The following is a 27,242-nucleotide window of genomic DNA, read 5'->3' as shown; positions in this document are numbered from 1 at the left end:
AGGTCTCCAGGCTCCAGCATTCCTGGACAGCCATCTGCAGCCAGGCTGGGTGTTCTCCGGCAAGTGGCGGTGACGTGAGTCATGGGGGCGGTCGCCAGGAAGGCTGCCCAGGAGGTGGGCACAGAGCGATGGCCACTGGGCCCCCCTGGGGTTTGTGGTGGGGGCTGGGGGCCAGAATTTCAGTGGGGCGAGTGAACCCTGAGAGCCCAGGTCCGGCCAGGCCAGGGCTGGGCAGAAACGAGCCTGGTGCTGGCTGCTGGGCAGGGCTGTAATATCAAAACCAGACATTGTCTCTGGATGGAAAGAGCATGCTGGGTTCCTTCTTGCAATCCTTTTCATTTAGGTAAAGGAGCAATGAGGTCCAGATACATAATTCTTTCCTTTTGGGAAAGCCTGCACCCATTCAGTGAAGAAGCCCCAGGCAAACTCTTGTGGGCATTTATTAATGTCACAAACAAAGCATACTTTATTTGAATTGGCCAATGAAAATGTTCTACACGAGGCAAATACTTCATCATGAAATTTTTAAATGAAAAATAAATAAGCTCCATCTTACATACATCTCCAGCTGCCACATACAAATAGAGGATATCAGTTGTAAAGTAAATAAGTTAAAATAAATAGTTGTAGGATAGTCTGACAGGTCCAGTGTAAATCACCTGTTCCCTCCCTAACTTTGTTCCGGGCCCCTTCGTCTGTTCACTGTAAGAATATTACACAGTCCACTGTGGCCCTTATTGAAAGAGCCCTTGATGTCCACATCTCCAAGTTATGTTCTGTTGGCAGGACTGGGTGTTCAGTCTAATACAACAGTTGAAGAGCAGAGGTCAGCAAGGTGAAAGCCCAGGCTCCTGATGCCGTCTTACATTTCACCTGGAGATATGGAAGCAGGTAGTTCCCAGAGCAAAAAGCAACACGTGCCCATGAAGCAGCAGCATGTGAATAACTGTTGAGTCTGAGACCAGTGATGTTGGCAAAAGTTTCCTTTGTACTAAAAAATGGCAATTTCCAACCTGGTTTCAGGCTAAATTTCACCATGGAGTCGCTGGTTTTGTTAAATGAGTTGGGTTAATTTAAGCTTCTGAATTAGAAACCAAACCTTCTGGAAGCAGACTTGAGGCCACAGATGACAAATATCCAAGGCACATCCCATTAATCAGCTCCACAGGCAGACATTACCAATTGATCACTGCATTCCTTTCTCTCAGATTCCAGCCCCACACAGCATTCCACGCAGCCTGTGCCAATCATTTATGTTTATTGAGCATTTGAGATGAAGTTTATTTACTAGCCTTGGATCTTCTCTATGTTCTGAAAATTCTATAGAAAGAAGTAGATACCACATAGGCATTGAACCCATGATGCCAGCTATGGGTTGGGTGCCTTCAGACTATCATTTAACTGCGTTAAAGCTGTATCTACTAAATGGAGAAGGCCACCTACTCAGAGTTGATAGGAAGATTGGAATAATGTATGCGAAGTGCTCAGAATCACACCTGGCACACAGTAGGCATATAATAAATGGTAGCTGTCATAATCATGTTATTATTTTAAGGCTATTGACATTGATGATAGAATTGATGATGACATTTCCATTAAAAGAAGGATAGCATAATATTATATATTAGGTTGAACCATATGAAATTGATAATTATTTTCAACCTACAAAAACAAGAATTTCTTCTTGTTGAGTGTTACACATAATGATGCATTTCATTTATATCATGTACTTGTTCTAACTTTGTCAACTTGCTTCCTTCAAAGACTGCCCCCAGAGACATATTCTTAAATCAGCTGCTAGAATAAGCAAAGCAAGCAGTCCAGTACAGAGGGTGAGGACCTGTATTTAGTATCTGGTATCTAGTTCCATAACCTCTTAAGGCCTCAGCTTTCCCATCATAGACTGGGAATACTTGTGCTTTCTTTAACAGGAATGTTGTGAATGTAAGAGGTGATGGATGGGAGAACACTTTTAAAAGCTAAAATAATCATACCCAAGCAAGGTATTATTAATTCCACTAGACTGTGCCACTTCAGAAGAGATTAGCATTCAAAATTTTAAGTCATGTTTTTCTGTAAAAAAATCACATGTAAAAGAATAGAGAATTCATGCAATCATGCCAAATGATCATCAAAACTGATCTTGACGATACCCTCAAGTGGATATGAGAACTACTAAGTAAATTTGTAAAGCTCCTGGTCACTAAAAATCATACCTCATCAAGATGAAATAAATACAGTAACGGGAACAGCGAGAACCAGTGTGTTCACAAGTGCCTCAAACATCAAACTTTTACATTTATACCAGGAATTAGAACAACTCCCAAGGAAGACTGAGGAATTGTCTGCTTGATTCCTTGGAGGTCTTTAAAATGGGTTGGGAAAGTGGGTTTGATTTTGGTGCCATTTTGCTTAAACATAGGGATGTAAACTTGATGACCTCCCAAAGTCACTTTGAGACCAACAGCTTTATTGATTTGAAGAAGGGAACAGTTTCCTTTTGCTTGCCTTCGAGGGAGGTTCCTGTCCCATGTCCTCATCCAGGGTGATTAGTTAGTGTTGGAGGGTGATGACACATGGCCCAGCTACTAGCAAGGGTGAATATGTGGCTCAGTTCCGATCCAGAAGTTTCCTCCCTTTGTGCAGTGAACTGGGGCCGGTGCAGGGCACCCGACCCGGGGGGTCATCTTTAGTCAGCCTCGAAGGCACTGTTGGTAGCTCCCACGTACTCAGACTTCTTCTTGTGCCTGGTCCACATTTTCCGGAGGATGCTTGGCATGCCGCAGGGAGCACTTCCTGTTAGCGGGAGGGAGGCTTCTGCTCCCTGAGGGAGGGTTGGAAATTCTTCAGTCATCTTCTTGAGGTGTCTGGATCTACAGAAAAGCCGAGGTGGGTGGGGAGGGCGGTCACTCTGCTGAGCCTGACTGTTAACTGTTGCCCTCAACAAGTATAGCTGGAGCCCCTGCTCCCCCTGGGCCCTTATAACCTGTGACCATGTGGAGGGTCACTGTTGGGCCTCATGCAGGAATGACACCCCTCCCCCCGCCCCAGGGGGGTCCTTGCATGCGGAAGGGAAGGAGGTGGACCTGAGTCCACTAGCACACGGATCTCAAGTTCAGTTCTTGTTCCAAACTCTACTGTCCCACCCCTGCCCTGCCCCTCAACCTGAACGATTTTGCTGGAAAGGTCAGATGTCACCAAGCGTCACCTCTTGAAAGTGAATCGGCCCTGGGGCTGAATCTGGCTCCCACTTACTCTATGACCTCAGTGACTCGACCTTGGCCAGCCTCAGTTTCCTCATGTGTAGAATGGAGATAATTTCATCTAACTCTTGGGGGTTTTGTGAGGAGGGAAATAAGACTATATAAAGCATCCGGCACGTTGTTGACCTCAATAAAGGTTTGTTTTCCTTTATTTCACTTTGTTTCACTTGCTCTCCTTTAGTGAAAGAAGCAGGCTTTGTTTTCTTTTCTATAGCCAGTGTCCAGGAAAAAAATGACATGAGAATATCTACACTTAGGGACAAAGGGGCCACTTAGAAGAACCCTTTGCAGCAGATGCAAACGACTCATTTCTTGAGGGGGCTCATGTCTGCTGGTTACTGCAGCTGTCAGCAGCAGCCTTACCTGTTCAGAACAACTTGCTACCAGAACTTAATGCAATTGAAATGATACTTTTGGGACTTCTCTGGTGGTCCAGTGGCTAAGATCCTGTGCTTCCAATGCAGGGGCTGTGGGTTCTATATCTGGTTGGGGAACTGAACTCCCATATGCCTCAAGGTGTGGCAAAAAAAGAGAAAGAAATCATACTTATCTCTCATCACATCCCGATATGTCGATGGCTTGGTTTTTATTGTTTGTTCTAGACTGCATTCTTTCACCTAAAAGAGCTTCACACTGGTTTGGTCCTCCTTTAACTCCCTCAGCTTTTAAGGGCTGATATGATAGCCCATGGTCCCTCATCTGTGAGCATGGCACATGTCCCCAGGCACGTGTCCTTCCCATTCACATATTGTAAAGCTTCTTGAAACATGATGCAGTCATTGGTGCAAGGTCTCCACACATTATCTCATCCAGTTCTCACAATAACCCCTCAAGAGGTTATAATCATCCCGATTTTCTGTTTTGTTTTTAAAGAAATGAGGACACAGAGGTCTGAATAACTTCTCTGAAGTTACAGCAAGTCAGCGGCACAGTGCCAGCCACACAGGCAGAACTGAGTCAAGAGCCCACACTCTTCGTCATCCCTGACGCCACTTTCCTGCTCCCTCCAAGTCTGGAGGATTGTGGTGGGGGTGTGGCCATCTTCTTAGAGTTCCTTTGAGGTCAGTGGGGTGGTCCTTGGGGGTGTGCATATTGCTCCGGCTATTCTAGCTGCTGGTTCTAGAGCAGAGTTGATAGTAATGTGGTTGTTGTAGTTTTGTCACTGAGTCTTGTCCACTCTTGCGACCCCATGGACTACAGCCCGCCAGGCTCCGTTGTCCATGGGCCTGCCCAGGCAAAAATACTGGAGTAGGTTGCCACTTCCTTCTCCAGGGGATCTTTCTAATTCAGATATCAAACCCTTGTCTCCTGCATTGGCCGGCAGATTCTTTACCCCTCAGTCACCAGGGAAGCCTTAATAGTGACATGCAGGTCATAAATTTGGTTTGAAACCTTTGTATCTTATGTACTTATTACCTGGGCAGGGGCCCTGAACCTAACGTGTGAGGCATTTCAGGAGGCTCTGCGTATGGCCTGTGATTGTGTGTGTGTGTGTTAGTCATTCAGTTGTGGTGGACTCTTGGAGACCCCCTGGACTGTGGCCCACCAGGCTCTTCTGTCCATGGGATCCTCCAGGTTGCCAGTTCCTTCTCCATGCCCTGTGATTAATTTATCTAATTAACCAAAATTCCTCCCAAATGACACTTCTCCAGGTCTAAAGAGTGGCGGTAATGAAGTAGAAACCATCAAAAAACACTTGAGCTTAATCCTAGTGAAACAGTCAACGAGGTGCTACAGAGGCCCGGGATTATAGCCCTCATTAGAAGGTCGTTTATGGCGGGCAGGGATTTGGTTTTAGCATCTCTCCGGGATCTTTCAGCCGGGCCACCTGTTACTCTTCTGTGCAGGTGGAGGATGGGAGCAGGTGGGGAGCCCCTGGGAGCTGGCTGGAGGCACAGCACTTACCCTCTAGTCAGCACAGCTACATTCTCCGAGCCTGGGGCTGCCGCCTCCAGGACCGTGGGGGCTTTCACGGAGATCCGGGCCACCGGAGGCATCTGGGTTGTGAGAAGGGAGAGTGAGGTTGTTGCCCTGTCCCCAGCTCCCGCACTGGCTGGAGCCATTGGAAAGGGCATTGGCTAAGCTGCTGAACCGACATCAACCTAGGGCAATGGACCTCACTCCGCCTTGGGCCCTAGGCTCCCCTAGGGGGGCATGTCAATGCAGCGCTGGGCCCACCCTCACTTCTGACTCAGTAGGTCGGATGTTGGCCTGAGAAGCCGCCTTTCTAACAAGTTCTCAACTGTTGCTGGTTCCCAGACCCCACTTTGGGAACCACTCACCTAGAGAAACTTGAAAGTGAGCAACTTATTCTAGCCCGAGGCCTCTCTCCCCCTAGTACCCCCACGATCTGTGTCCACTTTGTTGTCAAATCCTGCAGGTTCTCGCTTGGAAATGTGACCAAGTGCAGTGACATTCTCCTCCACTGAGCCTCAGGGCCAGTCACCCAGGACAGGATCTCCTTGTTTCCCACCAGACCTGCCCCACACCCCAGGCCCCTCCTAGAATCACAGGGTCACCCCACTGAGGACGGACCCAGGTCAGCTCTGTCCCCTGCTGTGTGCGTGTGTGCTCAGTAGCTCATTCATGTCTGACTCTCTTGTCATCCCCTGGATGGCAACCCGCCAGGCTCCTCTGTACATGGGATTTTTCAAGCAAAAATACTGGAGTGGGTTGCCATTTCCTTCTGCAGGGTATCTTCCTGACTGAGGGATAGAACCCGAGCAAGTCCCCTGCATTGCAGGCAGACTTTTTACCTGCTGCTCTTTAAGGGTCCTCAAAACAGGACTCCCCCTTATCTGCCTCTGTTTCCCCCACATGACCCAGCGGGCCTGATCCTGCCTTTTCTGATGCTCACCCACAACTCTGCATCCTCACCCAACCATTCCTTCACTCTCTGGATTAAGCCACATCTCTGCCTGCCCTTCAAGGCCACTTCCTCCAGGAAGCCTTCCCTTAGGCTGGTGCCCACGTTGATTTATCTCCGTCTCTTGTCCTCACGGCACTGAGTCCCTGTGTGTCATGTTTTGCAACCCACCAATTCCGTGTCTTTACGCCTCTCTGTTTCCTCTGCTTGTGCAGTTTCCCCAGGAAAGGCTTGGCCTGGATCAGGGTCTGGGACTTAACCCTTTGCTGGCTCTCCTCTTAAAGGAGGTGGTGAGTGCTCAAGAAACATGTACTGAGTTGAGAAGGAACTGGTGGCCTGAGCAGGGCCAGGTCCAGAGTTTGTTCAGTCAGTGGATCTCCCCTTTGCTCCTCCACCCCAAGCCCCAGGGAAGTCTTAAGGTCACCACATTCCTGGAATTGCTGGAAAATTCCAGGTCAAGGGCACCGGGATCCTTCCCCTGCTCTCCCGCGCTGGCCCAGGGCTGTGGGCAGAGCCACTGTGCCACCTTGTGGTCTCCCGGGAGCTGTCCCTCCGGTCGTGCCAGTGGCCAGAAAATTGTTTCTTCCCCCACTGTCCTCCATCCTGTTTCCTCCAGCGCATATTAATGTCCAGTCAGATTTGACTGTGTGAGCTCTGAATTGCTCTCCCCACCCTGGGATAGTGGGCCTCCAAAGAGCTGCAGGACCCCAGCCCCATGGTCTCGGGCCCAGAGGAAAGGGTCAATCAGGCTGCTGCTCTGCCCTCTTGCTGCCCCTCCATTGTGGTTACATCTCCATCACCACCCTGTCCAGTCCCCTCTCTCTCTGACTTCCCGGCTGCAGCTACCTCTCCAGGGGTGAGGGCACGTTCATCCAAGGTGATGGACTGCCCTCTTCCCCTTAGTCAGGGCTTGCTGAGGGCAGCGGTTCAAGCTGTCAAGCCTGACAACCTCCACTCTGTGGCAACAGCCAAACCACCCTGGGTTGCTCCTGGGTACCAGTTTGAGGCAGGGAGCTCCTGATTGTCCCATCACTGCCCTTTGGGCAATTTTTCTAATACAGGGATGACCTAAATGAAATAATTGAATTAGATTTCCTGCCCAGACCAGGAGCGAAGCACTCACATCTCTGCCCAGTTTGTTTCATAAAGATGAGCAGATGGCTCAGACATTCTCTCCAGTCTGTACTAGTTTTCATGATCCATGAATCTCGAGATCTGATGCTCACAGAGTCCAGGACGCCCAAGCTGACCTCTCCTTCAGCCACCACTCAACCCCTTCTCTGCTGACCCAGAGAGTACCCACGTTCCTGCCCGGAAGATGACAAGGGAGATGTGTTTTCACAGGGTGATGCTGAGCTAGACCCAGACACGCACTGTGATCCCCCTTCAGGGAAGGACAAGCCACCCAACTAGGGGTGGGTGGGCCGCAGGTGGCTTTTGGCTCCTTCAGGTGTCCTTGGCCGCCTAGGGCCACCTCGCCCAAGGTCACCCCCTCCTGGGAAGCCCGCATACCATGACAGAGCCGGGGGAAAATATAAAACCTTGGTCAATTGGATCCATCTCGGGCAACCCCAGTGGACGACACTTGCCTCAGTGCTCCCGGGGGAGGCGGTTCAGTGGTTTCCTCTGAGATGATGGTGTTTTGTGCTTTCACAGAGCTTGAGACCCTTGCATCTCTTTACCCCTATAGCTGCTTCTGGGAATTGGACAGGCACCTCCACCCAGCAGGGACGTACCACAGAAACTGCCTCCCTCCCCCTGTGTGAGATGTCTGCTAGGTAATACCTTCTATTTGCCTAAGAGCTGAATATCTGGCAAGAAGGAGATCAGCAGCCAGTGGTGTACCGCTAGCTGAGGGGCTTTAGGAGCAAAGAACCCTCAGCTGCGCTTTTCTAATAATCCCCAGGCCTGGGACAAAGGACGCTTATTCTCCCTTCATGGCACAGATAGGGCGAGACGTTTAAAGCCTGGAAGATACAGTTAACCAGGCTAGATTACTTACCAAAGCTTTGCCATATGTTCGATTCCCACACAGATTTGCTGATTTGGGTTCCGATGTCCCCACTGAAAGTTGAACGGAGGGGACGTTACTCAGTGGTACTCTGTGTTCTACCTCCCCTGGTTCTGCATCAATTATCTTGTTAGTTAATCAAATCACAAATGCAGGAATTTCTAAGGGCCTTTTTACCGAGCAGCAAAATCACGAACTAGGGTCAGCAATGGGGCTGTCGAGTGGGTCACCTGCATTAAATGAGACAATATTTATGTGTTTTACACTCAGCACATCGCCTGACACAGTAAATATTCAAAAGTATTTACTCGCACTCTTCAGGGGGCTAGAACTAAGGTCTAATAAGATCACATATGTCAAGGTGTTCAGTACGGGGTTTGCCTGCAGTAGGTGCCCAGAGGATGTGCCCTTAGCTCCTCCTTCCTTCCTAAGGAGTCACATCACATGACATTATCAGGAGTTAAGTCTTTACAGCGGGGATCAATCATTTACCCTGAGCTCCTGGACACACCTCTGCAAAAACGAGCCTGTCTCATAACTTGGCAGGATCGGAGGTTATCCGTGTCCTCAGACACTGGCCTGAGACATAAGTGAGAGCCTTCTTTCTGTGCCTTTATTTCTGAAGCCCGCACTTCTGGGAATCCAGGTGTTGAGCTGAGTAGCTAGTGATGGGCAGGGGGAAGCTGGCCTTTGATGGAGTCCCTCTTGGGACAGATGTTCCTGGCAGAGCCCCATCCTATCAGACTATAGCATAGAGAACACGCCCATCACCCCAAGGAAAATATCTCAATGCCAATAAAACGAAGTCACAGGCTATGAAGATCAGACCATTGATGTATCATGCTCTGCCATAAGTGATGACAGTAGCTTGTATGTTTCAGGTGCTGTACTGAGGGTAAGACACATAAACATCATCTCATTTAATCCTCACTATAATCCTCACTCCTCCTCCAATGTGCTGTGCTCAGTCATGTCCGACTCTTCGTGACTCCATGGACTGTTAGACTGTAGTTCGCCAGGCTCCCTTGTCCATGAGATTCTCCAGGCAAGAATATTGGAGTGGGTTGCTATTCCTCCTCCAGGGGAATCTTCCCGATCCAGGGATCGAACCCTCATCTCCTGCCTCTCCTGCATTGCAGGTGGATTCTTTACCTCTAAGCTGTTGGGGAAGTCCTTACAGGTAGACATAATAATAGGTGAGGAAATGCAGTCTTTAAAGATGCACAGCAATTATGATGAAGCTGGGTGAGGATGACTTAGGGAATGGCAAGCTGACCTCTTTGGTTGTCTTGCAGGGCTAGGGAAACTTGACTGAGAGAACCCCTAACCCATTCTGGGAGGAGTTTGTTAGGCAGAGAGACCCAGGGAGGGCAACCCACAGAGCGAATAGTGTCAGGGAAGGTCCAGGATATAAAGGAATATAATGAGTGGTCACAGCTCAGGACTGTTCTGTGTATGGATTGGTAGGGACAGGAGTGTCACAGGAGGTGGCCCTGGAGAGGGAGCAGAGGACTGGGTCCTACAGGGCCTTGGGTGTGGTCTGGAGGGCGACTGGGGGTGGGAGGACACAGTGTTTAATGCAGAGGGATAACAGATTCTGCTGTAGAAGGACCCTCCAGCAGCCTTGTGGAGGGAGAGGGCCTGGCAGCTGAGGACCAAAGTTGGCTGCTACACACCAGGGATGAAGGAAGTCTCACCAGGTAGCCTGAGGTTGGTACCAAGAAGAGACGAGACCTATGTAGGAGCTGACGTTGTCAGTGATTGGTGTGTGGAGTAGGGGTGGGGGAGGACATGGTGGGAGGTTTGGGTCAATACCCCAGCAATTTGCTGGAAAGATGGATAGCGATATCAGCTGAGAAAGGAAGAGAGGTTTAAAGGTGGAAGACAATCATGTTTGAACAAGTTGATTCTGAGACATCTGGAGGTTCCACCAACCCAGGAGATGGGGTGTCCTCTTTCCTGGGCACCTAAGGTTCACCTGCTCAAGGCTGTAGGCTGAGAGGGTTTCTCAGCTGGGCCTCTGCCTTCAGAGTCCTGCTATGTCTAAGCTTCCTCAGGGCATATTTCTGCCACAGGAGAAGTCTGCAAACCCAGGAGTCTTTTCCTGTAGCTCAGGAGAGAACTTGGTCTCCCGATGTCAGATCCCCGAGACACATGTCCTTCTCACAGGAGGATGGCAGACTTGTGTCCGAGGCTTGTGCCCAGCCTTTCTGGGGGAGAGCACCGGGGCCTGGCTTTGACTCAGACACCCTCCCTCCCTCTCACCCTCCCCTGGAATCTGTCAGATTGTGGGAGCTGAGGGAGTTGAATCCATGCCCAGCTCAATCTTTTTTTTTAACCTGACTCGCACATTCCCTGCATGAGCTGACTGTCACATGTCGGGCAGAGTCTCCTCATTTCATAACTGAGTGTTCTCTCCTCCAATCCAGGCTTCCACAGGCTGCTTAGGGAGAAAAGCCTGAAAAGCCTGCCTGAAACTAGACAGTTGGAAGACATTATTTTCTGGAGGGGAAGAGGCAACTAGCTGGGAAACCAGGAGACCTGAGATTTAATCTCAGTTCTGTTGCTAATGAGCAGTGTGACCTACGTAGGTCAGCTAGTTTCCATGGTTTCCGTTATCTCTCCTGTAGATCCACAGGGGGTGCTTGCAGGAAATCTGTGGGCCTCCACCTTCGGGGTCAATAGAATCATTGGGGAGCAGGCATGTTAAGACAGATGGCTGAACCTACCCCAGAATTTGACTAAACATGTCTTGGGTGGGACCCAAAGTTTGCATTTCAAGCAGGTTCCCAGGTGATTCTGCTGTTCTTCCTGGGACACCCCTTTGAGAACCACCCATCAGATTGTCTCTAAATCCTTGGTCATCAATATGTTGTCCTTGGATCAGCATTGTCAGAATCATCTGGAAGCTTATTAGAAACAAAATCTGGGGCCCTACTCAGTCCTGAATTAGACTCTGCATAAAAACAAGATTCCCAGGTGATTCTCTGGTACATTAAAGTTTGAACAACATGGTTCTAAATTCATTTTATGATTTTATGGGGAAGGTATCCTTCTTTTCTACACACAGGCACCCATCCACCCACCCACCTATATATAGGCAGAGGAAAAAAATTATCTCCTCTTAATTTGCAAGGCAGATTGTAGTTTCCCTCATGCTTTCATTTTCTGTAAAAAAGATATATATATGTAATCACTTAACTAGAGAATATAGCTTGATTTATGGGTTCTCATACTTAGGCTTATAAAAACAGGATCAGTGTGTTTGTGACCAAAGAAACTTTAGAAATCTAGTCTAAGATCTATGAAGGAGGAAAGATGGAAGATGGTTGGATGAAGAGCCATACTCAGTGGGGTCTAATTTCCATTCTTGTAAAATACAAAATAGCTGACACTCCAAAGCTTTGAAAAGGATGCCCAAGACTTTTTGTGTATTTCTGGAGTTAAAAATATGAATAACTATAGGCTGTGGGCATAACAGAAATCAACTAAACCAGGAATTAAAGGCAAGACACCATCAAGACTTCAGTAAGCTAGACACAGATTCCTATTTAACTGCTGGGGTGGGAGCCATTTTTTTAAAATAGTGCGGAAGGTAAGACTCTGTTTCCAACTTTCAAAACTAATTTGTCTCTAAATTCTTTTTATAAATTGTTGAAATAGTTAAAGCCATTTAAATTTAAAATAGTGGGATTTTAAGATGGCAGCTGATGAGTCTGTATAATTTCACACACACACATACAGCTTAATGTAAGCTTCTTTTACTTCATGAGTCGTGTCTACACCGGTTTCCTCTCCTCCAGAATAGAGTGATTTTTATCTCCTCCTGAATCCCGCAGGACTGCCTCTGGAGCTAGGTGGTGGATGAGGGCATCTTTGCTCATCAGGCAGACCCCGAAGCCGGTGGTTTAAGGCAGAAGGTGTTTTGTGGTGCGGCGGTGGGTGGGGCCGAGAGCAGGTGCATTCAGAGCGGGACCAGCATGCACTGCGGAAGGCGGCGGCCCCACTCCAGCCACAGGCACCGCTCACCTGGCCGGATGGAGGACCCCAGGGAGGACCGCGGCGTGGTGGCAGCAAAGCCAAGCCAGGACGCAGGCACTGTGGCAGCCGCTCTAAGTGGGTCACTGCCCCTCAGGGAGGTCCCAGGGACCGCAGGGCTGGGATGCACCTACCAGGCCTGGCGGGAGTCTTGGCCGGATGGGGACCCTGCAGCCGTGGGTTCTGGAAGCGGCCCGACCTGCGGCCGTCACCGTCGCGGCGGTCGGTGCGGTGCGGCAGCAGCTCCAGGGGCCGCGGCGCGTAGAGGTCTGACTCGACCACCACCTGCGGGGAGGAGGAAGGACCTGAGTCACCTTGTTGCTCTCCTGGAGTCTCAGAACCCACAGCAGAGGCCCAGCCCTGCAGCTTTGCAGGGGGACCTTGTGCCAACATGGAACTGCTGGCGCTGTTGAGGGGAGCGTGAGAAAACCTGGGGGAGACTGGCCCGAGACAGTGAACCGTTGTATTGTACTCCAGCAAGTCCAGGGGTACCACGGTGCAGGAAGATGAGGTTTCTGAAGCTTCCCCACCAGCTGTCCCTTCAAAGAGCCAGCAGCCTGGGCTATCAGGCCCCCAGTGGAGGCCGGCTCCCTGCCTCAGAGCCGAATATGGTTTGACAACAGGACAGGAATATTCTGGCCACCTAATGGAAAGAGCTGACTCATTGGAAAAGACCCTGTGGGAAAGATTGAGGGCAGGACGAGAAGGGGACGGCAGAGGATGAGATGGTTGGATGGCATCACCAACTCAGTGGACATGAGGCTGAGCAAATTCCAGGAGACAGGGAAGCCTGGTGCTGCAGTCTACAGGGTTGCAAAGAGTTGAAAGCAACTGAGCAACTGAACAACAACAATTTGAAATGGGGATGGCTCTGGAAATTGGGGTCTTGCAGCCTTTGCAGCTCAGTGGGAGCCCTTGTTTATGTAGACCACGGCTTTTTGGATGCTCCATCAGAGAGACCTAGGGAGAGGACTTGGGCCCCACCTGACACTCAGGTTGTAAAAAGAAAGAAGCTGTTGGCAAGAGGAGCAGGCGTGACTCCTGGATACTCACACTTCCTCCGCTTTGCAGAATGCCTGTGTCAGGTGGAGCTGTGACATGAATTTCCGTGACTTGTGGCTGGTAAGTGGAAATTCTGGCAAGCTAGAATAGAGTGCTACTTGCTAAAGTGTTTTCACCAATGGTCACCTGCTGAATAGTTGTTTGGGGGAAAGTACATTAAGAAGAATATCACTTTTTTCAGGATCCACCAAAATGGGCCTTTAAAATTATTTTAAAAATTTAAATTATTGAAATGATTTAAATGTAAAACTTTGAGACAAATAGTGCTTTATTTTATCTTAATTTGGGAGTGAGGTGACAAAGGGAATCTCAACAGCTTTTGGGTCTTATCCTGCCTATTTTTATACATAGCTGCAAACGACAGTGGGGTCATTCATTCTGAATGTGTTCAGTCCTGTGAAGCAGGTTAGAACCTCAAGCATTACACAGCAACCTCTCTGAGGTTTGGATTCACTTATTCTGTTGTTCACTTGCTCCTTCCTTGCACAGACACACTGCAAGGGCACGTTTGTGTTAGATCCTGGCACTGGGTGTATCTGAGTGAGGTGGACCTATCTCAGCCCTTACAGTCCAGGCTTTGATGAATTCCCCTCTGTTGTCTGCAAATAATGATTGCGGTTGAAGCTGAAGCAAATAAGACTGAATTTTAAATATTACAATAAGGTGATATTTTATCTTAGTGGAGGAAAATTGAACCTTTAATAAATATCAGGCCACTAGGGGAAGTGGATTCATGACCACACTTCTCATACCAAAATGAGCATCAGACAGGTCAAAGGTGAATGTTAAAAAAACAAAAAACTAACACAAGAGTATGGCCCAGTATAGCATTTGTTACAGATAATAGGGAATTATCCCTGTGTACATAAAACTCTTGCCAATCAATAAAGAAGAAAAAAACAATAGGAAAATGGGGCCAGAAACCAGCTGGCAACTGACAATAGACATACCAGTGGCCAGTAAATATGAGAGGTTCTGGACAACAGTAATTAAATGTAAATTAAAACAAAGTTGTCTTTTCTCCTATCAGATTGTTAATGATGAAGAAGATGAATCTCTATTTGGGGAGAGAAACAGGAGTTCAGACCCCGAGTCTGGTACTTTGAGACTGTGTGGAATGGTGTCCTTCTCTTGACCATCCTTGCTGGTTGGGGCACAGTCACTGCTGGTCATTCACAGAAATTTCAGGAGCACAGCAGGCTCTTCCCTCATGTCATCCGTTTCCCTACCAGTGACTACTACCAGTGGTCATGTCCCCAACAGAGGAAGGGGAGCTATCACTCTTTGCTTCAGTTTATCACAAATAGTCCTTTGCTTAGAAAATTAATTTATCCCCAATTTAGTCATATCTGACTTAGGAAATTAAATCTTCTCAGGTCCATTTTGGGAACTAGACTCATTTATTTTTTGCCTTTGGAGAAAGCTGATGATAATTCAGGACCATTTAAAATCAGGTCCCTTTCTCCTCTAGGCACTGCTGGAGGTGGGGTTTTTCCCTAATAATTTAAAATATTCTTTTCTGCCTTGGTTTTATTGAGGCATAATTGACACATATAATTGTATACGTTTGAGGGGTATAGTATGTTGAGTTGACATATTTATAAACTGCTAAATGATTAGAAGGGAGGTGTTTCTGCTGGCTTTCTAGCAAGCCTTTTCCAACAAGGTGGATTTCCAGCAAGCCTGGGGCAGCACTCATGGACCCTACAGCAGCAATGGGTCCCCCCCGAATGTGGACTTCCAGGTCAAACGGGAGAGATGTGAGCCCCGTTACTGGCATTAAGGCCTTTGACTGTCAGCCTCTCGTCACAGGTATTTTAGATTTTATTTTCCTTCTCTCAGGATTCCTCTGATGAGGAGTGAGAACTGGTATGTTTTCCAACCCATTTTGTAGATGGAGGAAGTAGGGACGTGAAAGCCTATGAAGTCCAGAGGGGCAGCCTAGCATTTCCTCCTCAGAAAAGCATCCCCGTGGCTGATTCATGTTGATGTATGGCAAAAACCATCACAATATTATAGAATAATTATCCTCCAATTAAAATGATCTAACTGGATTCTTTACCATCTGAGCCACAAGGGAAGCCCAAGAGTACTGAAGTGGCTAGCCTATCCCTTCTCCAGGGGATCTTCCCAACCCAGGAATTGAACCAGGGTCTTCTGCATTGTAGGTGGATTTTTTACCAGCTGAGTTACCAGGGAAGCCCAAAATAAATGAATTAATTTTTTAAAAAGTTCCCTTTGAAGAACAAGAAAGGTCCCCTTTGCAGTCCCTTCTCTGCACGGTGGTGGGGTGGAGGGGAGATGGGAGGGGAAAGGAGAGAGTGCCGAGGCTTCAGCTACTGGGGAGGGAGCCCCACTGGATGCAAGTTTCCTGGGGTGGGGATGAGGCTGGGTTCTTCCCAGGTCATGACCTAGGGCCCTGGCCCTCAACAGGTTATCTTCTTGGCCCTGAAGTATGCCAACGCAGCAAAGGGAAGAGGAGAGGCCTCACCTCGGGAGATTTCCTTCTCAGCTGGCCTTGTGCTTGTGTCTCCTGACACAGTCGGGGAGCGCAGGACATGGACAGCTGGTTCTGAAGGCTCCCAACAGCCTGGTTTATTCTCTGGTCTAAAGGACCCAATCTAAGTTCCCTACTGCCGCTAGTTGTAGAACAAACCGATCTGAGAGCAGGCTTTTTAGCTCCCTGAGCACAGGGGTGAGACTGGGGAAGGGGCGAAGGGGAGACCAGTGTTTAATGTTGGGTTTTTCCTTTCTGAGGTTAGCGAATCGCCTGCTGAAAGTAGACAGTGAACTCGTGAAACAGCTATATTCTGAGAAGTTGATGCTCCCTGGATGGGCTCATGTCAGAGACCTTGAGGGCAGGTAGGGAGTCAGAAAGACAAGTGGGACCTAGATGATGGAGGATCATCATCATTAGGGGCTGATAGGATCCATAGCAAAGTTCTAGCTCAACTTTCTAATTTTATACACAGGGAGACTGAGGCCAAGGGGAGCCCTGTGTCTTCAAGATCCAGACCATGGTTTCATGAGTCCTAAGGGAGTGCTGAAATCCAGAATTTTCAAGTGCAAATTGTTTGCATGGTGCATTTTGAAAAAGTCAGAGCACCAGAAAGAAAAATCAGATCAGCCCTTCTCCACAAGATTGAAATCTGGGGCGAAAGTGACATTTGCAGTCTTATTCTTCCATCTTTCCTGTGGTGTTGCCATTGCTTATTATGAGGAGGCTGTGAATCTTGGTGCCAGTGACCCCCTTGAACTGAGAGGTCTGACTGACCCATGCTTTAGTGTAAATCTATTCCTTTGAGCTACTCTTACGTTGTCTGTAGCATCAGGATGATCAGAATGTCAATCGTTGTTGTTCATTTGCTAAGTCATGTCCAACTTTTTGTGACCCCATGGACTGTAGCTCGCCAGGCTTCCCTGTCCTTCATCATCTCCCAGAGTTTGCTGAAACTCATGTCCATTGAGTTGGTGATGCTATCCAACCATCTCATCCTCTGCTGCTCCCTTCTCCTTTTGCTGTCAATCTTTCCCAGCATCAGGGTCAATAACTTTGCCTAAGAATCAGAGGGGGTGCGGGGAAAAACTAGTAAAACTGTCTAGAGAAGAGACAGTGTGTGACTGTGGAAGAAGAAGTAAATTACGAGGGGTCCGTAGAGGGAGAAACTGTGTCACTAAGAATGAGTCAGAGAGGAAAGAGATTATTTGTAAAGGAAGAAAACTGACATGGTATGGTATAGCCCAAGGGTTGAGACTAGATGCAAATAAGAATTTCAGGGAAAAGTCATAAATACTGGTATGTAAGAGCAGTTGCAAAAGACCTTTCCTGTCTTTTCTAATTTGAATGTATGGCTGAGTGTGAGTTTTATGAGCAGAGGATGAGTCAGGCAGTTAGGGGAAATCAGAAATTCAGAGGAGAGCTCAAAGGCCAGAGAGTGTTACCTGTAGGAAGATTGCATATTTGAAGACAAGATCCTAACTTCTGTTTTGTTTTGTTTTTTTTTTAATCAAAAGCAATTTTTAATATGTATTCATCTACTTGAGTCATTTTTTTCTCAAAGTAAAAATATTTTAGAGAGGGAGAGTCATAAACTATAAACATAGCAGTCTTTCTCAGAAATCTCCATAAAGCTGAGAGCTTGGTTCTATAGAGTTTTGTTGTTGTTTAGTTGCTAAGTCATGTCCAACTCTTTGTGACCCCATGGACTGCAGCACACCAGGCTCCCCTGTCCTGCATGGTCACCTGGAGTTTGCTCAGATTCATGTCCATTGTCTATAGAGCCTGGCTGAAGTCAACTGGATGTTCCAGGAGGCAGTGCTCCATGTTTTGGGGGCTTCCTGTACCTCATGCCCGTGTGGCTTCACCTCTACCGTGGAGAGTTGTCTCCTTTGTTTAGGTTCTGAATCCCTTGAGAAATTTCTTCCCTAGGACCCTATTTACCTCCTAGAAAGTATGATTTAGTTTCCACTTTATCATCACAGTTCTGTCCTTATAAAGCTAGTAGACATTGGTATAAGTGGTGATTCAGACACAAACATTGTTTACGGTTAGGAATTCAAGGCAAGAACTTGGTTGAGAACCAACATTCCTAATTCCCAAAAGACCTTCCTTGAGTCATGAATGATTTGTGGTCCTTCAAATCCAGAGTCCAGATATTTCTTAATTTACAATGGAGTTACGTCCTGATAAAAACCCTCAAAATATCGTTAAGTTGAAAATGCATTTTATACAACTAATCTGCCAAACATCACAGCTGAGCCTGCCTTAAATGTGCTCAGAATACTTACATTAACTTCCACAAAATCATCTCGCACAGTCTATTTCATAATTAAGTATTGAATGTCTCATGTTATTGGTTGAATACTGTGCTGGAAGTGAGAAGCAGAATGGTTGTCTGGGTGCAGAATGGCTGTAAGTATATCCTGTTTATCCTTGTGATTGTGTGGCTGGTGGAAGGCTGTGGCTTGCTACACTGCCCAGCGTCACAAGAAAGTATTTTGTACCATGTATCACTAGCCTAGGAAACAATCAAAATTCAAAATTTCAAGTATGGTTTCTGAATGCATTTCATTTTGGCACCATAGTAAAGACAACAGTCATGAAAGTGAAGACATCATACGTTGGGGACCATCCTTAATGCCAAACTTGATTCTGTTCTCAAAGTTGAAATTACCTACAGACAACCCCTCTCTTTTCCATTTTTGGGGACACTTGCTGCTTCTTGAAACTCAGGAGCTCTGGACTTCCCTGGTAGTCCAGGGGTTAAGAATCTACCTGCCAATGAAGGGGACATGGGTTTGATCCCTGGTCCAGGAAGATTCCACATGCCATGAGGCAACTAAGCCTGTGTACCACAACTACTGAGGCCTGAGGGCCTAGAGCCCATGCTCTGCAAGAAGAGAAGCCACTGCAATAAGCCCATGCACCTCAACTAGAGAGTAGCCTCCGCTCGCTGCAAGTAGAGAAAGCCCATGTGCAGCAGTGAAGACCCAGAGTAACCAAAAATGCATAAATAAATAAAATTTTTAAAAAAAAAGAACACTTTCCTTTCTAGATTGTAGGCTTAAGTTTTTAGGGATCATGAGAAATAAGAATTCTTGCTTTACAACGAAAAACCCATTAAAAGCCCTTTCTTTCTTAATATATAAAATATTCTCAAAGGTCATTTGAAAAAGGGACATACAAGTGACAAAAGACATGTCTTTTAACTCATAGGGAAAAATAGAAAAATGTATGAAAAATGAAGAATGATATTAATAATTAAAGAAATGCAAATTAAAATAGTTTCACCTATCAGATCGTCAATAACAACATTGATGCCTTATAGTATTGGTTTAACTGTTCTGGTAAAGGTACTTTAGAACAGTTGCTAAGAATTTGGCAATGGCTATAAAATTTTTTCAGTGTTTATATCCTTTGAGCTTTTTTCTTTCTTTTTTAAAATTGACATACAGCATTGTGTAAATTTAAGTATAAGGTGTTGGTTTGATGACCCAGCATTTTCATATCTATGAATTTACCCTCAAAAACATTTGCATAAGAACATAAAAATACATTCAAGAATATTTCTTGTGGCACTATTTTAGTGGAAAAATGGGGAAACCCCATTTATTGATGATTTGGTTAAATAATCTAGAAAACTTCAGATCTGGATTGAGTGAAAAATTATAGTACATTCATACAATGTCATGCAGCCTCTAAAAAGAATGGGGAAGGTCTGTATGTATTAATTGGCATGTAAAGATTTTAAAATTTATTTAGTGAAAAAAGTAAATTGCAAAACAACATTACTGAGCAATAAAGCATGATAACTATGTATTGTTATATGAGAAATTTTCACTTAAAAGTACTAGTGTTTATTGAATGCTCAGTATGTGTCAGGCTTTGGACTAAGAACTTGAAAGAAAGAAAGTGAAAGTGTTAGTCACTCAGTCGTGTCCAACTCTTTGTGACCCTCTGAACTGTAACTCTGTCCATGGGATTCTCCAAGCAAGAATACTGGAGAGGGTTGCCATTCTCTTCTCCAGGGTATCTCCCCAACCCAGGGATTGAACCCCAGTCTCCTGTATTGCAGGCAGATTCTTTACTGTCTTGAGTCACCAGGAAAGCCTGAGGACTTCATGTGTATTAAATCATTTGTTCCTTCCAATGATTCTTGGGACATATTCTCCCATTATCCCCATTTTAACATTAACAAAGTCAAGTCCCAGAATGGTGGGGCTGTTTGCCCAAGGTCACAAAGCTAGAAATGGATAGAACTGAGATGTAAAACTAGGAAATGGATAAGAACCAGGTAGTTTGACTCCAGTCTACATACCTAACCACTAAGTTCTTCAGCTTCTCAGGATTTTTCTGATACTATATTTTACATCTTTTTAGTGTTTGAAATATTGTAGTGGGAACATACTGCTTTAGAAATTTAAAAAGTAACAAATGTGTATAAAACAATGACTGAAACCTTATCTCATTTCCAGGACACTTAGAAAGTTTTGTTTTTGTTTTTTTTTAAATGGAGAATAGGATTTTAAAAATTGAGATCCTTAGAAAATCAAAATGGTGTTCTACAAAAAAATTGTGATAGAAATAGAAACTCCAGTATAACCAAGAGGGAACAATTAGCCCTGAAAATAAAACTTTTAAAGTACAAAGATGTATTGAAAGCTTTTGTGTAAAGAAATCTGTAAGTAAAATGAGAAATTCACAGGCTTTAAAGACATGTTAACTAATTTTAAGGTAATGCATGTACTTATTAAAGTAGCAAAAAATAATATAAAAACATGAAAGCCAAATATTGGTGAGGTTGGAGGTAAATGGAAAAGCATTGTTGGAAGCCTGGCAATTGTTCAGAATTCCTGGTAATATGGGACAAAACTGTAAGCAGAAAGCATCTTTTAAAAATCACTGTTATATTGTCCACTTTAGCACAGTAGTAGGAATACCAATGATGGATGGGTGAAACTCTTTTTTTACCTGTTAATTTTACTTTGAGGCCTATGCACCACAGAATTAATCCCCAATAGTATTTTGTACAAATAAATTTATTGCACTGCTATTTATAATAGTGAAAAAATGGAATATTACAAATGCCAACAATAGGGGAACACCTAGATCAGGGATGCTGTACCCAAATCATGGATTCTGTTTAAGAAAAGAAAATGTATATATAAAACAAAAACTATCTGATGCAAAAGTGGGTCCGGCTCAGAGCTTTTTGTTGTCCAGTTGACATTTATTTGTCAGTTGTTTTGCTTAAGTGGACAATGGACAATGCAGCAGCAACCTGGGCTACAGAAAACCTTTCTGGTTGTTAAGAGTGTGGATGGAGTGGGGGAGTGAAGAAGCTAGACATTGCTTTTTAAATGAAAGTCAACAAAAAGGATCAAAACGGAAGTTTTCTTACATTCTTGGTTAAGAGGTGTTGAGAGCTTTTGACTCTTCTTCTGGCTGGACTTGTCACTGCAAAGAGAGAAAGGAATTGTTTTAGAGAACGCCTGTGAGGCTGCGAGCTTCCTCGGTGGCTCAGCTGGTAAAGAAGCCACCTGCAATGAGGGAGACCTGGGTTTGATCCCTGGGGTTGGGAAGGGAGAAGGGAATGGCAACCCATTCCAGTATTCTGGCCTGGAGAATTCCCTGGACTGTATAGTCCTTGGGGTCGCAAAGAGTCGGACACAGCTGAGCGACTTTCATTTCATGAGGCTGATGCAGCTACAGTAGCAATACGGAGAGGGTTTGTACCTGCAGTGGGACAGGGCACGGGGAGCGGGGATGGGAAGAAGAGAAGGGTGCAGCTGCAATTTTAGATGTTACTTGATCAAATGCACCAAAGTTCAGAGCAGTACTAGTCATGACAACCCAAAGGTGAGTCATTAACAAATGAATGGATAAACTCAATGTGGCATAGACATACAATGAACTATCATTAAGCCTTAAAAAAAAAAAGAATGAAATTCTGAAACTTGCTCTAACATGGATGAACCTTGGGCTGGAGGAAGGAAGGAATGGCGGGTTATTATTTCATGACTACAGAGCATCAGTTTGAGAAGATGAAAAAAATTCAGGAAACAGACAGTGGTGATGTTTGGACAACAATGTGAACAGACTTAATGCCACAGAACTGAACACTTAAAAATGGTTAAATGATAAAGTTTTTATTGTGTACATTTTACCACAGTGAAAAATCTCAAAGAGTCAATTAGCCATAAAAAGTTACTTGATTGGGAAAAGGTATGTATTTGGTTGAAAGTGGAGACAACCGGGCATCTCTTTTGCACGTTGATGTTGAGTGACTTAGAAGTGAAATCCTGCCATGTCACTACCCTGCCTGGAATGGAAATGACTTCTTGTCAGAGGTCAGGTAAGAGCTCAGGTGAGAGCTCTGTTGGTGTTTTCTGCAGAGTGAGGGCAGCCCTGAAGCCAGGAGAGCAAGGCACTGGTTGAGCCAGTGGTCTCCACTCTTTCCACTTCAGTGTGAATCCCAACTTGACCACTTGCCAGTTCTGTGACCAGGGGTCAGTGACTCATCCTCACTCCCTGTCCTCATCTGGAAGATGGGCATGGGACTCGCAACCATCTCTGAGGGCTGTGTGCGTGCATGCTCAGTCATGTCTAACTCTTTGAGACCCCATGGACTGTAGTCCTCCAGGCTCCTCTGTCCATGGAATTCTCCAGGCAAGAATACTGGAGTGGGTTGCCATTTCCTCCTCCAGGGGATCTTCCCATCCCAGGGACTGAACCTCCTGCATTGGCAGGGGAATTCTTATCCCCGAGCCACCTGGGAAGCGCCTCCAAGGGCTGCAGTGAGGATTAAATGGACTAACTTTATCAAGCCCTTAGCCTGGTGCCTGACAAAAAGTGAGTTCCCTGGCTTTAGCGGTGGTTATTAAGCTTCTCCTCTTTCTCTGCAAGGTAAGGGCAGGTGGAAGGAATAGGTGATCACGTCTAGAGACTGTAGCATCCATCAGGAGTTCTCTTTCTGGAGTTTTCTCCATTTCCTCCTGCAGTTCCCCAGTCCCCCTTGCCAACCCGCTGCCCTGTTGTTTATTCCCAAGAGAATTATTATAAAGGCTGTTCACCCTAGAATTAAACCCACTGGTGAGCTTCAGGAAATAAGTTCTGGTATAACTTCTTGGTAAAACCACAGATTTTTATCTTTTGTGTTTACTGTGAATTGTGCCTGTGAAATCTTTCCCTTAAAGGGCTCCCCTTCTCTCTGGGAAGTGAAAATACACACTTGTCCTCAGTTACAGGCTTGGTCTCTGTATTGTGCCTTTTAACTACTTAAACACCGTAACACTTGCTGTTGCCATATTTTTGTGAGAAATTAAGACGGCTCAGCTAAAAAAATGCACAGATTTAGGTTGAACCCAGTGTGGTGTGTGTGTGTGTGTGTGTTGGAAAGAGGGATATAATACAATCATAGGTGTGATAATGGTTCACATTGGCCTTTAGTAGGTGATGGACGGCTTCTTCTCTTATTCACTTCTCATAGCAACTCTGTGGGGTTGGGTCACTTTATTAACTCTATTTCATAGGTAGATACTGAGGGTTAGGGTTACACAGTTGGGGTAATGGAACACAGCCTCTGCCTCTGAACTTTTACTCCATAAATGTTTTGTTCATTGCACATTGAATACAGTAAACAGGAGCATTTGGGGAAGGACACACCAGGAAGAACTATAACCCTTGTTAGAGAAAATCAAACCAACTTGTATTTCTGCAGGCAGGGAAGGTGGGAATGGGATGAAGAGTTACGGATCTATCTGATAAGCAGTGACTTAGGAAGACCTGGCAGGCACCGTCTTCTCCCACTGAGAGCCTGAAGCTCTGGAGAAGGTGAGATGAGGCAAAGCAAGGTGTAGGAAGAGGCAGGCTTCTTCCACTGACAGTCTAACATAAAACTGTAAATATCCCTTTCCCAGAGAACAGCTTCCTGAGCAGTGACATGACCATGAATACTGATGACTGGTTTAATATCTGGAGGTGGCCATGAATAAAAATGGCAAGAAAGAAATTCAGGGTTGAGTATTTATCTTTGACTAAGCATATTCGTTGCTGTAAATCTGGAGTAAAGAGAGAAACTACATTGTACGTGATGCATTGGGTTGGCCAAAAAGTTTGTTTGGGTTTTTCCATAGCATCGTATGGAAAACCCTGAATGAACTTTCTGGCCAACCCAATGTTTAATGGTGCTTACTACCTGCCAGGTACTGTTCTAGATGCTTTGCATGTCTTCTATATCTCGATTCTATAGCCCTCCCCCCCACACACCCCCCACCATAATAACCTCAGGAGATAAGTTCTAGTTCTTCCTTTTTTATAAGATTGGAAACTCAGGCCCAGAGAGGTTGAGTGCCTGTCCAAGGTCACGCAGCACACAAGTGGTGCTGGTCTCTTAGTGAGTCTGCTAAGCAAATGGATTCAAAGGCCCTGTTTTGAATGATTCTCTTCAGGTGAAGTATGACTTTCCTCCTGAATTGTATAAGTTTTTGATTTAAAAGGGCCATTCAGCTTTGAGGATTTTCTCCCTTAAAATTTTTTTTAAATGGAAAACATTTTAGAAAATAGACATTTTCGCATTTTCATATTTGCTTTCAATTTGTTTTCTTCTCATGCAAAAGAAATAGCAAACGAGAGGGCAGGTTTGGTCCCCTTCTTACCCACCTCTAATTCTACTTTACTCCCTCTCCAGAGCTACTAATCTCACTAACTTGGTGTCTTTCTGGCCTGGTTTTTTTTTTTTTTTTTTAAATGCTTTTCTCTAGATATGTGTCTATAAACAATATATAGTACTGTTTTATATTTCCAAATTTAACAATCTTTGGCCTGCTTTGTTCCCTCTCAATGTTATGCTTTCAAGTTATTCATTGCTGTAAATATAGAATAAAAATAGAAATCACTCTGTAAGTGATGTATTTAATGGTGCTTCCTACCTGCCAGGTACTGTTCTAAATGCTTTATACGTTTTGTCTATATCTCAATTTCCCCCCATAATAACCTTGGAAGATGAGTTCTAGTTCTTCCTTTTGTATGAGATTGGAAACTCAGGCCCAGAGAGGTTAAGTGTGGACCTGTGTCCATACACATAGACCCAGTTCATCCCTGTTGACTGCTGTGGGGTCTTCCAGAGTCTGGTGACACCACCTTTAACCCCTTCCCCTCTTTAAGAACATGTAGGCTGTTTTCAGTTTTGCCCTGTGAGCATCCACATGTATTTACAGGACTGTAACTGCTGGGTCAGAGGGTTGCTTTTGACTTTTCAGGTACCTTCCAAAATCTCCAGAGTCCCAACTTCAGCACGTGGGCAGACTCCCAGTTCTTTTTTTCTCCCCCTCTAACTGGCAATAGATGTCTAAAGCTGAATTTATATTTTGATGGCTGTCTCTCTGTGGCCAGGCTGGGTCCCTCCCTGCCCCCCAGCAGTGACCCTGTTGATGGCTGACACGGGAAGAAAAACGGAGTTGTTTAAACAGAGGGGTCACTGCACCAGCAGACATTTTGCCCTTTTCATTCAGTCTGACAGCGAGACCGGGGCTAAGCTGGGGGTCCTGGGTTCTCCTAGCAAGACAGAGGCTGCAGGGAGAGCTCAGGGCGTCAGGACAGAGAGCCAAGTCCTGCAGGTGGGGCAAGGGAAGCATCCAGGGCCACAGAATCCTGCCTGGGACTGGACACCATTCCCCTCGGAGCAGCAGGGCTTTTACAAAGTCACACCCTCTGGCAGTGCCAGTTCCATGTTAAGTTTGGGAACGTGGCCCTGGGGTCTGTGCGGAGGCCAGCCTGGGTCAGGGCATTCTTGGACCACTTCATCGGACCACTGCCAGCAGGCTCCCTCCTCCTGTTTCACGGCATAGTGAGAAATCACACTTTAGAGCCAGCTGTTTCTCGTTTCGGAACCCTCTTGTTCCCTGGAGAAGTCTCTCTCCAGCTGCCCTGGGAATTTTGTTTTCATCCCTGTTTCCTGACACAATGGCTTGTTGTCAGTTTTACTCAGCGTATTGGGTTTTGCCAGTATCGAATTCAGTGTTTAACTGCCCTCCTTTCCCCCTTGATGGATTGTTTCTCAATGACTGATGTTCATCCGTGCCCCCTCCCCTTTTCAGAAACAACCACAAACACCATCACAACAGAGGCCATCCGACCTCAGAGACCTGAGGGTAAACGTAGTAACACAACACGTGACTGTCTTTTACCCTCTGACCGAAACTGCCACATTAAGGAAACAGTCAAGGGCAATTTTACTCACCCTTGGAAGGAATCACGGTGGTGAAAACTTCTATATTTTCATCACTGCAGCTGTAAATCTGATGCATCGTTTCAGCCTTCTCTCCCCAAAAGTGCCGGGGATGGGAGGCCTCTTTCGGAACCCCTACTCGCGAGGTCTCCTAATCCGATCTGGCTCGGGGAATCATTGTGCCGGTTCACAAAAGACAGGCTGGTGCTGTGATCTCATTTCATTCCAGAGTCTTCACTGCAACATTTTCTAATCCCATCTGTCTTTTTTTTTTTTTTTTTTTTTTTATGAATCCTATTATTGCAAACCTTTGATGGAGCCCGCTTCAGTCCCCTCCCAGCCAGGATGTATTTAACATCTTTATTTTGCCGTGCCTGCTGCAGTGGATTTGGAAGTCTTTTGTGAAGTGGTGATGAAGTGAAATCGCCTACTCGGTTAGCGCCAAGCGTGGCTGGAGGATGATACTGAAAAGGAAACGTGATTTTTGGTACCAGCAGTTCCTCTTTTCATTTCAGAAATGAAGAGGCTTTTTTTCCCCTCCCCACTCCAGAAGAACTGGCTATTCAGTAATTTGTCATGTGTTAATTTGGCTTCCTTCAAAGTTTCTATTTTAAACAAAAGGACTGTTCTTCCAGAGCGTTCTTGCCTCATGCCAGTACATGACAAGGCTGACATTTCTAGAGAGCTGTGTGTTTTTTGCATCTCCTTGTAGAAACCTGCAAGTGCTTGCAAGGATGTGGTAACAAGCAGCATCTGACACTAGAGATACCTGACTACAGGGGGGTTATATTTTCATTATCCTAAATATCCTATTGTTCTCTATATATCCTGCATATCTTGTATTTTATCCTATATATATATATATATATACACACACACAGAAATAGGTGTATTATGTCAAACCCATTGGCTTTCACTGCACTGTTACAGATTTATTTCTTCATACTAATAATGATGGTGATGTAATATTTTTAAAATTTATTTTATTGAAGTATAGTTGATTTCTGCTGCACAACAAAGTGATTCAGTTATACATATATTCTGCTTCGTATTCTTTTCCCTATGGCTTATCACAGGATATTGAATATAGTCCCCTGTGCTATGCAGTAGGACCTTGTTATTTATCTGTTCTATATAGAATAGTTTGCATCTGCTAATCCCAAACTCCTAACCCATTCCTCCCCCATCTCCCCTTTCCATTGGCAACTGCAAGTTTGTTCTCCATGTCTATGAGTCTGTTTTATAGATAAATTCACTTGTGTCATATTTTAGAT

At 45.6% G+C, this 27,242-nt stretch overlaps 1 protein-coding gene across 1 annotated transcript; it reads right to left on the bottom strand.

Moving 5' to 3' along the window:
* Positions 1–424: 424 nt before the first annotated feature.
* Positions 425–26,456, bottom strand: VXN (vexin). Its single transcript, XM_043484048.1, has 6 exons — positions 25,981–26,456; positions 21,142–21,197; positions 12,313–12,463; positions 8,132–8,193; positions 5,169–5,260; positions 425–2,873 (listed from the first exon to the last, which is right to left on the bottom strand). The coding sequence occupies exons 1-6, from the start codon at positions 26,045–26,047 to the stop codon at positions 2,690–2,692; spliced, it is 612 nt and encodes a 203-aa protein (XP_043339983.1). The 5' UTR covers positions 26,048–26,456; the 3' UTR covers positions 425–2,689.
* Between the last annotated feature and the right edge of the window lie 786 nt (positions 26,457–27,242).

Source organism: Cervus canadensis, chromosome 12 (assembly GCF_019320065.1).
Source record: "Cervus canadensis isolate Bull #8, Minnesota chromosome 12, ASM1932006v1, whole genome shotgun sequence".
In the NCBI taxonomy this organism is placed as follows: Eukaryota; Metazoa; Chordata; class Mammalia; order Artiodactyla; family Cervidae; genus Cervus; species Cervus canadensis.
The sequence above is the reverse complement of the archived record's forward strand: the minus strand, read 5'-3'. Positions and strand labels throughout refer to the sequence as shown.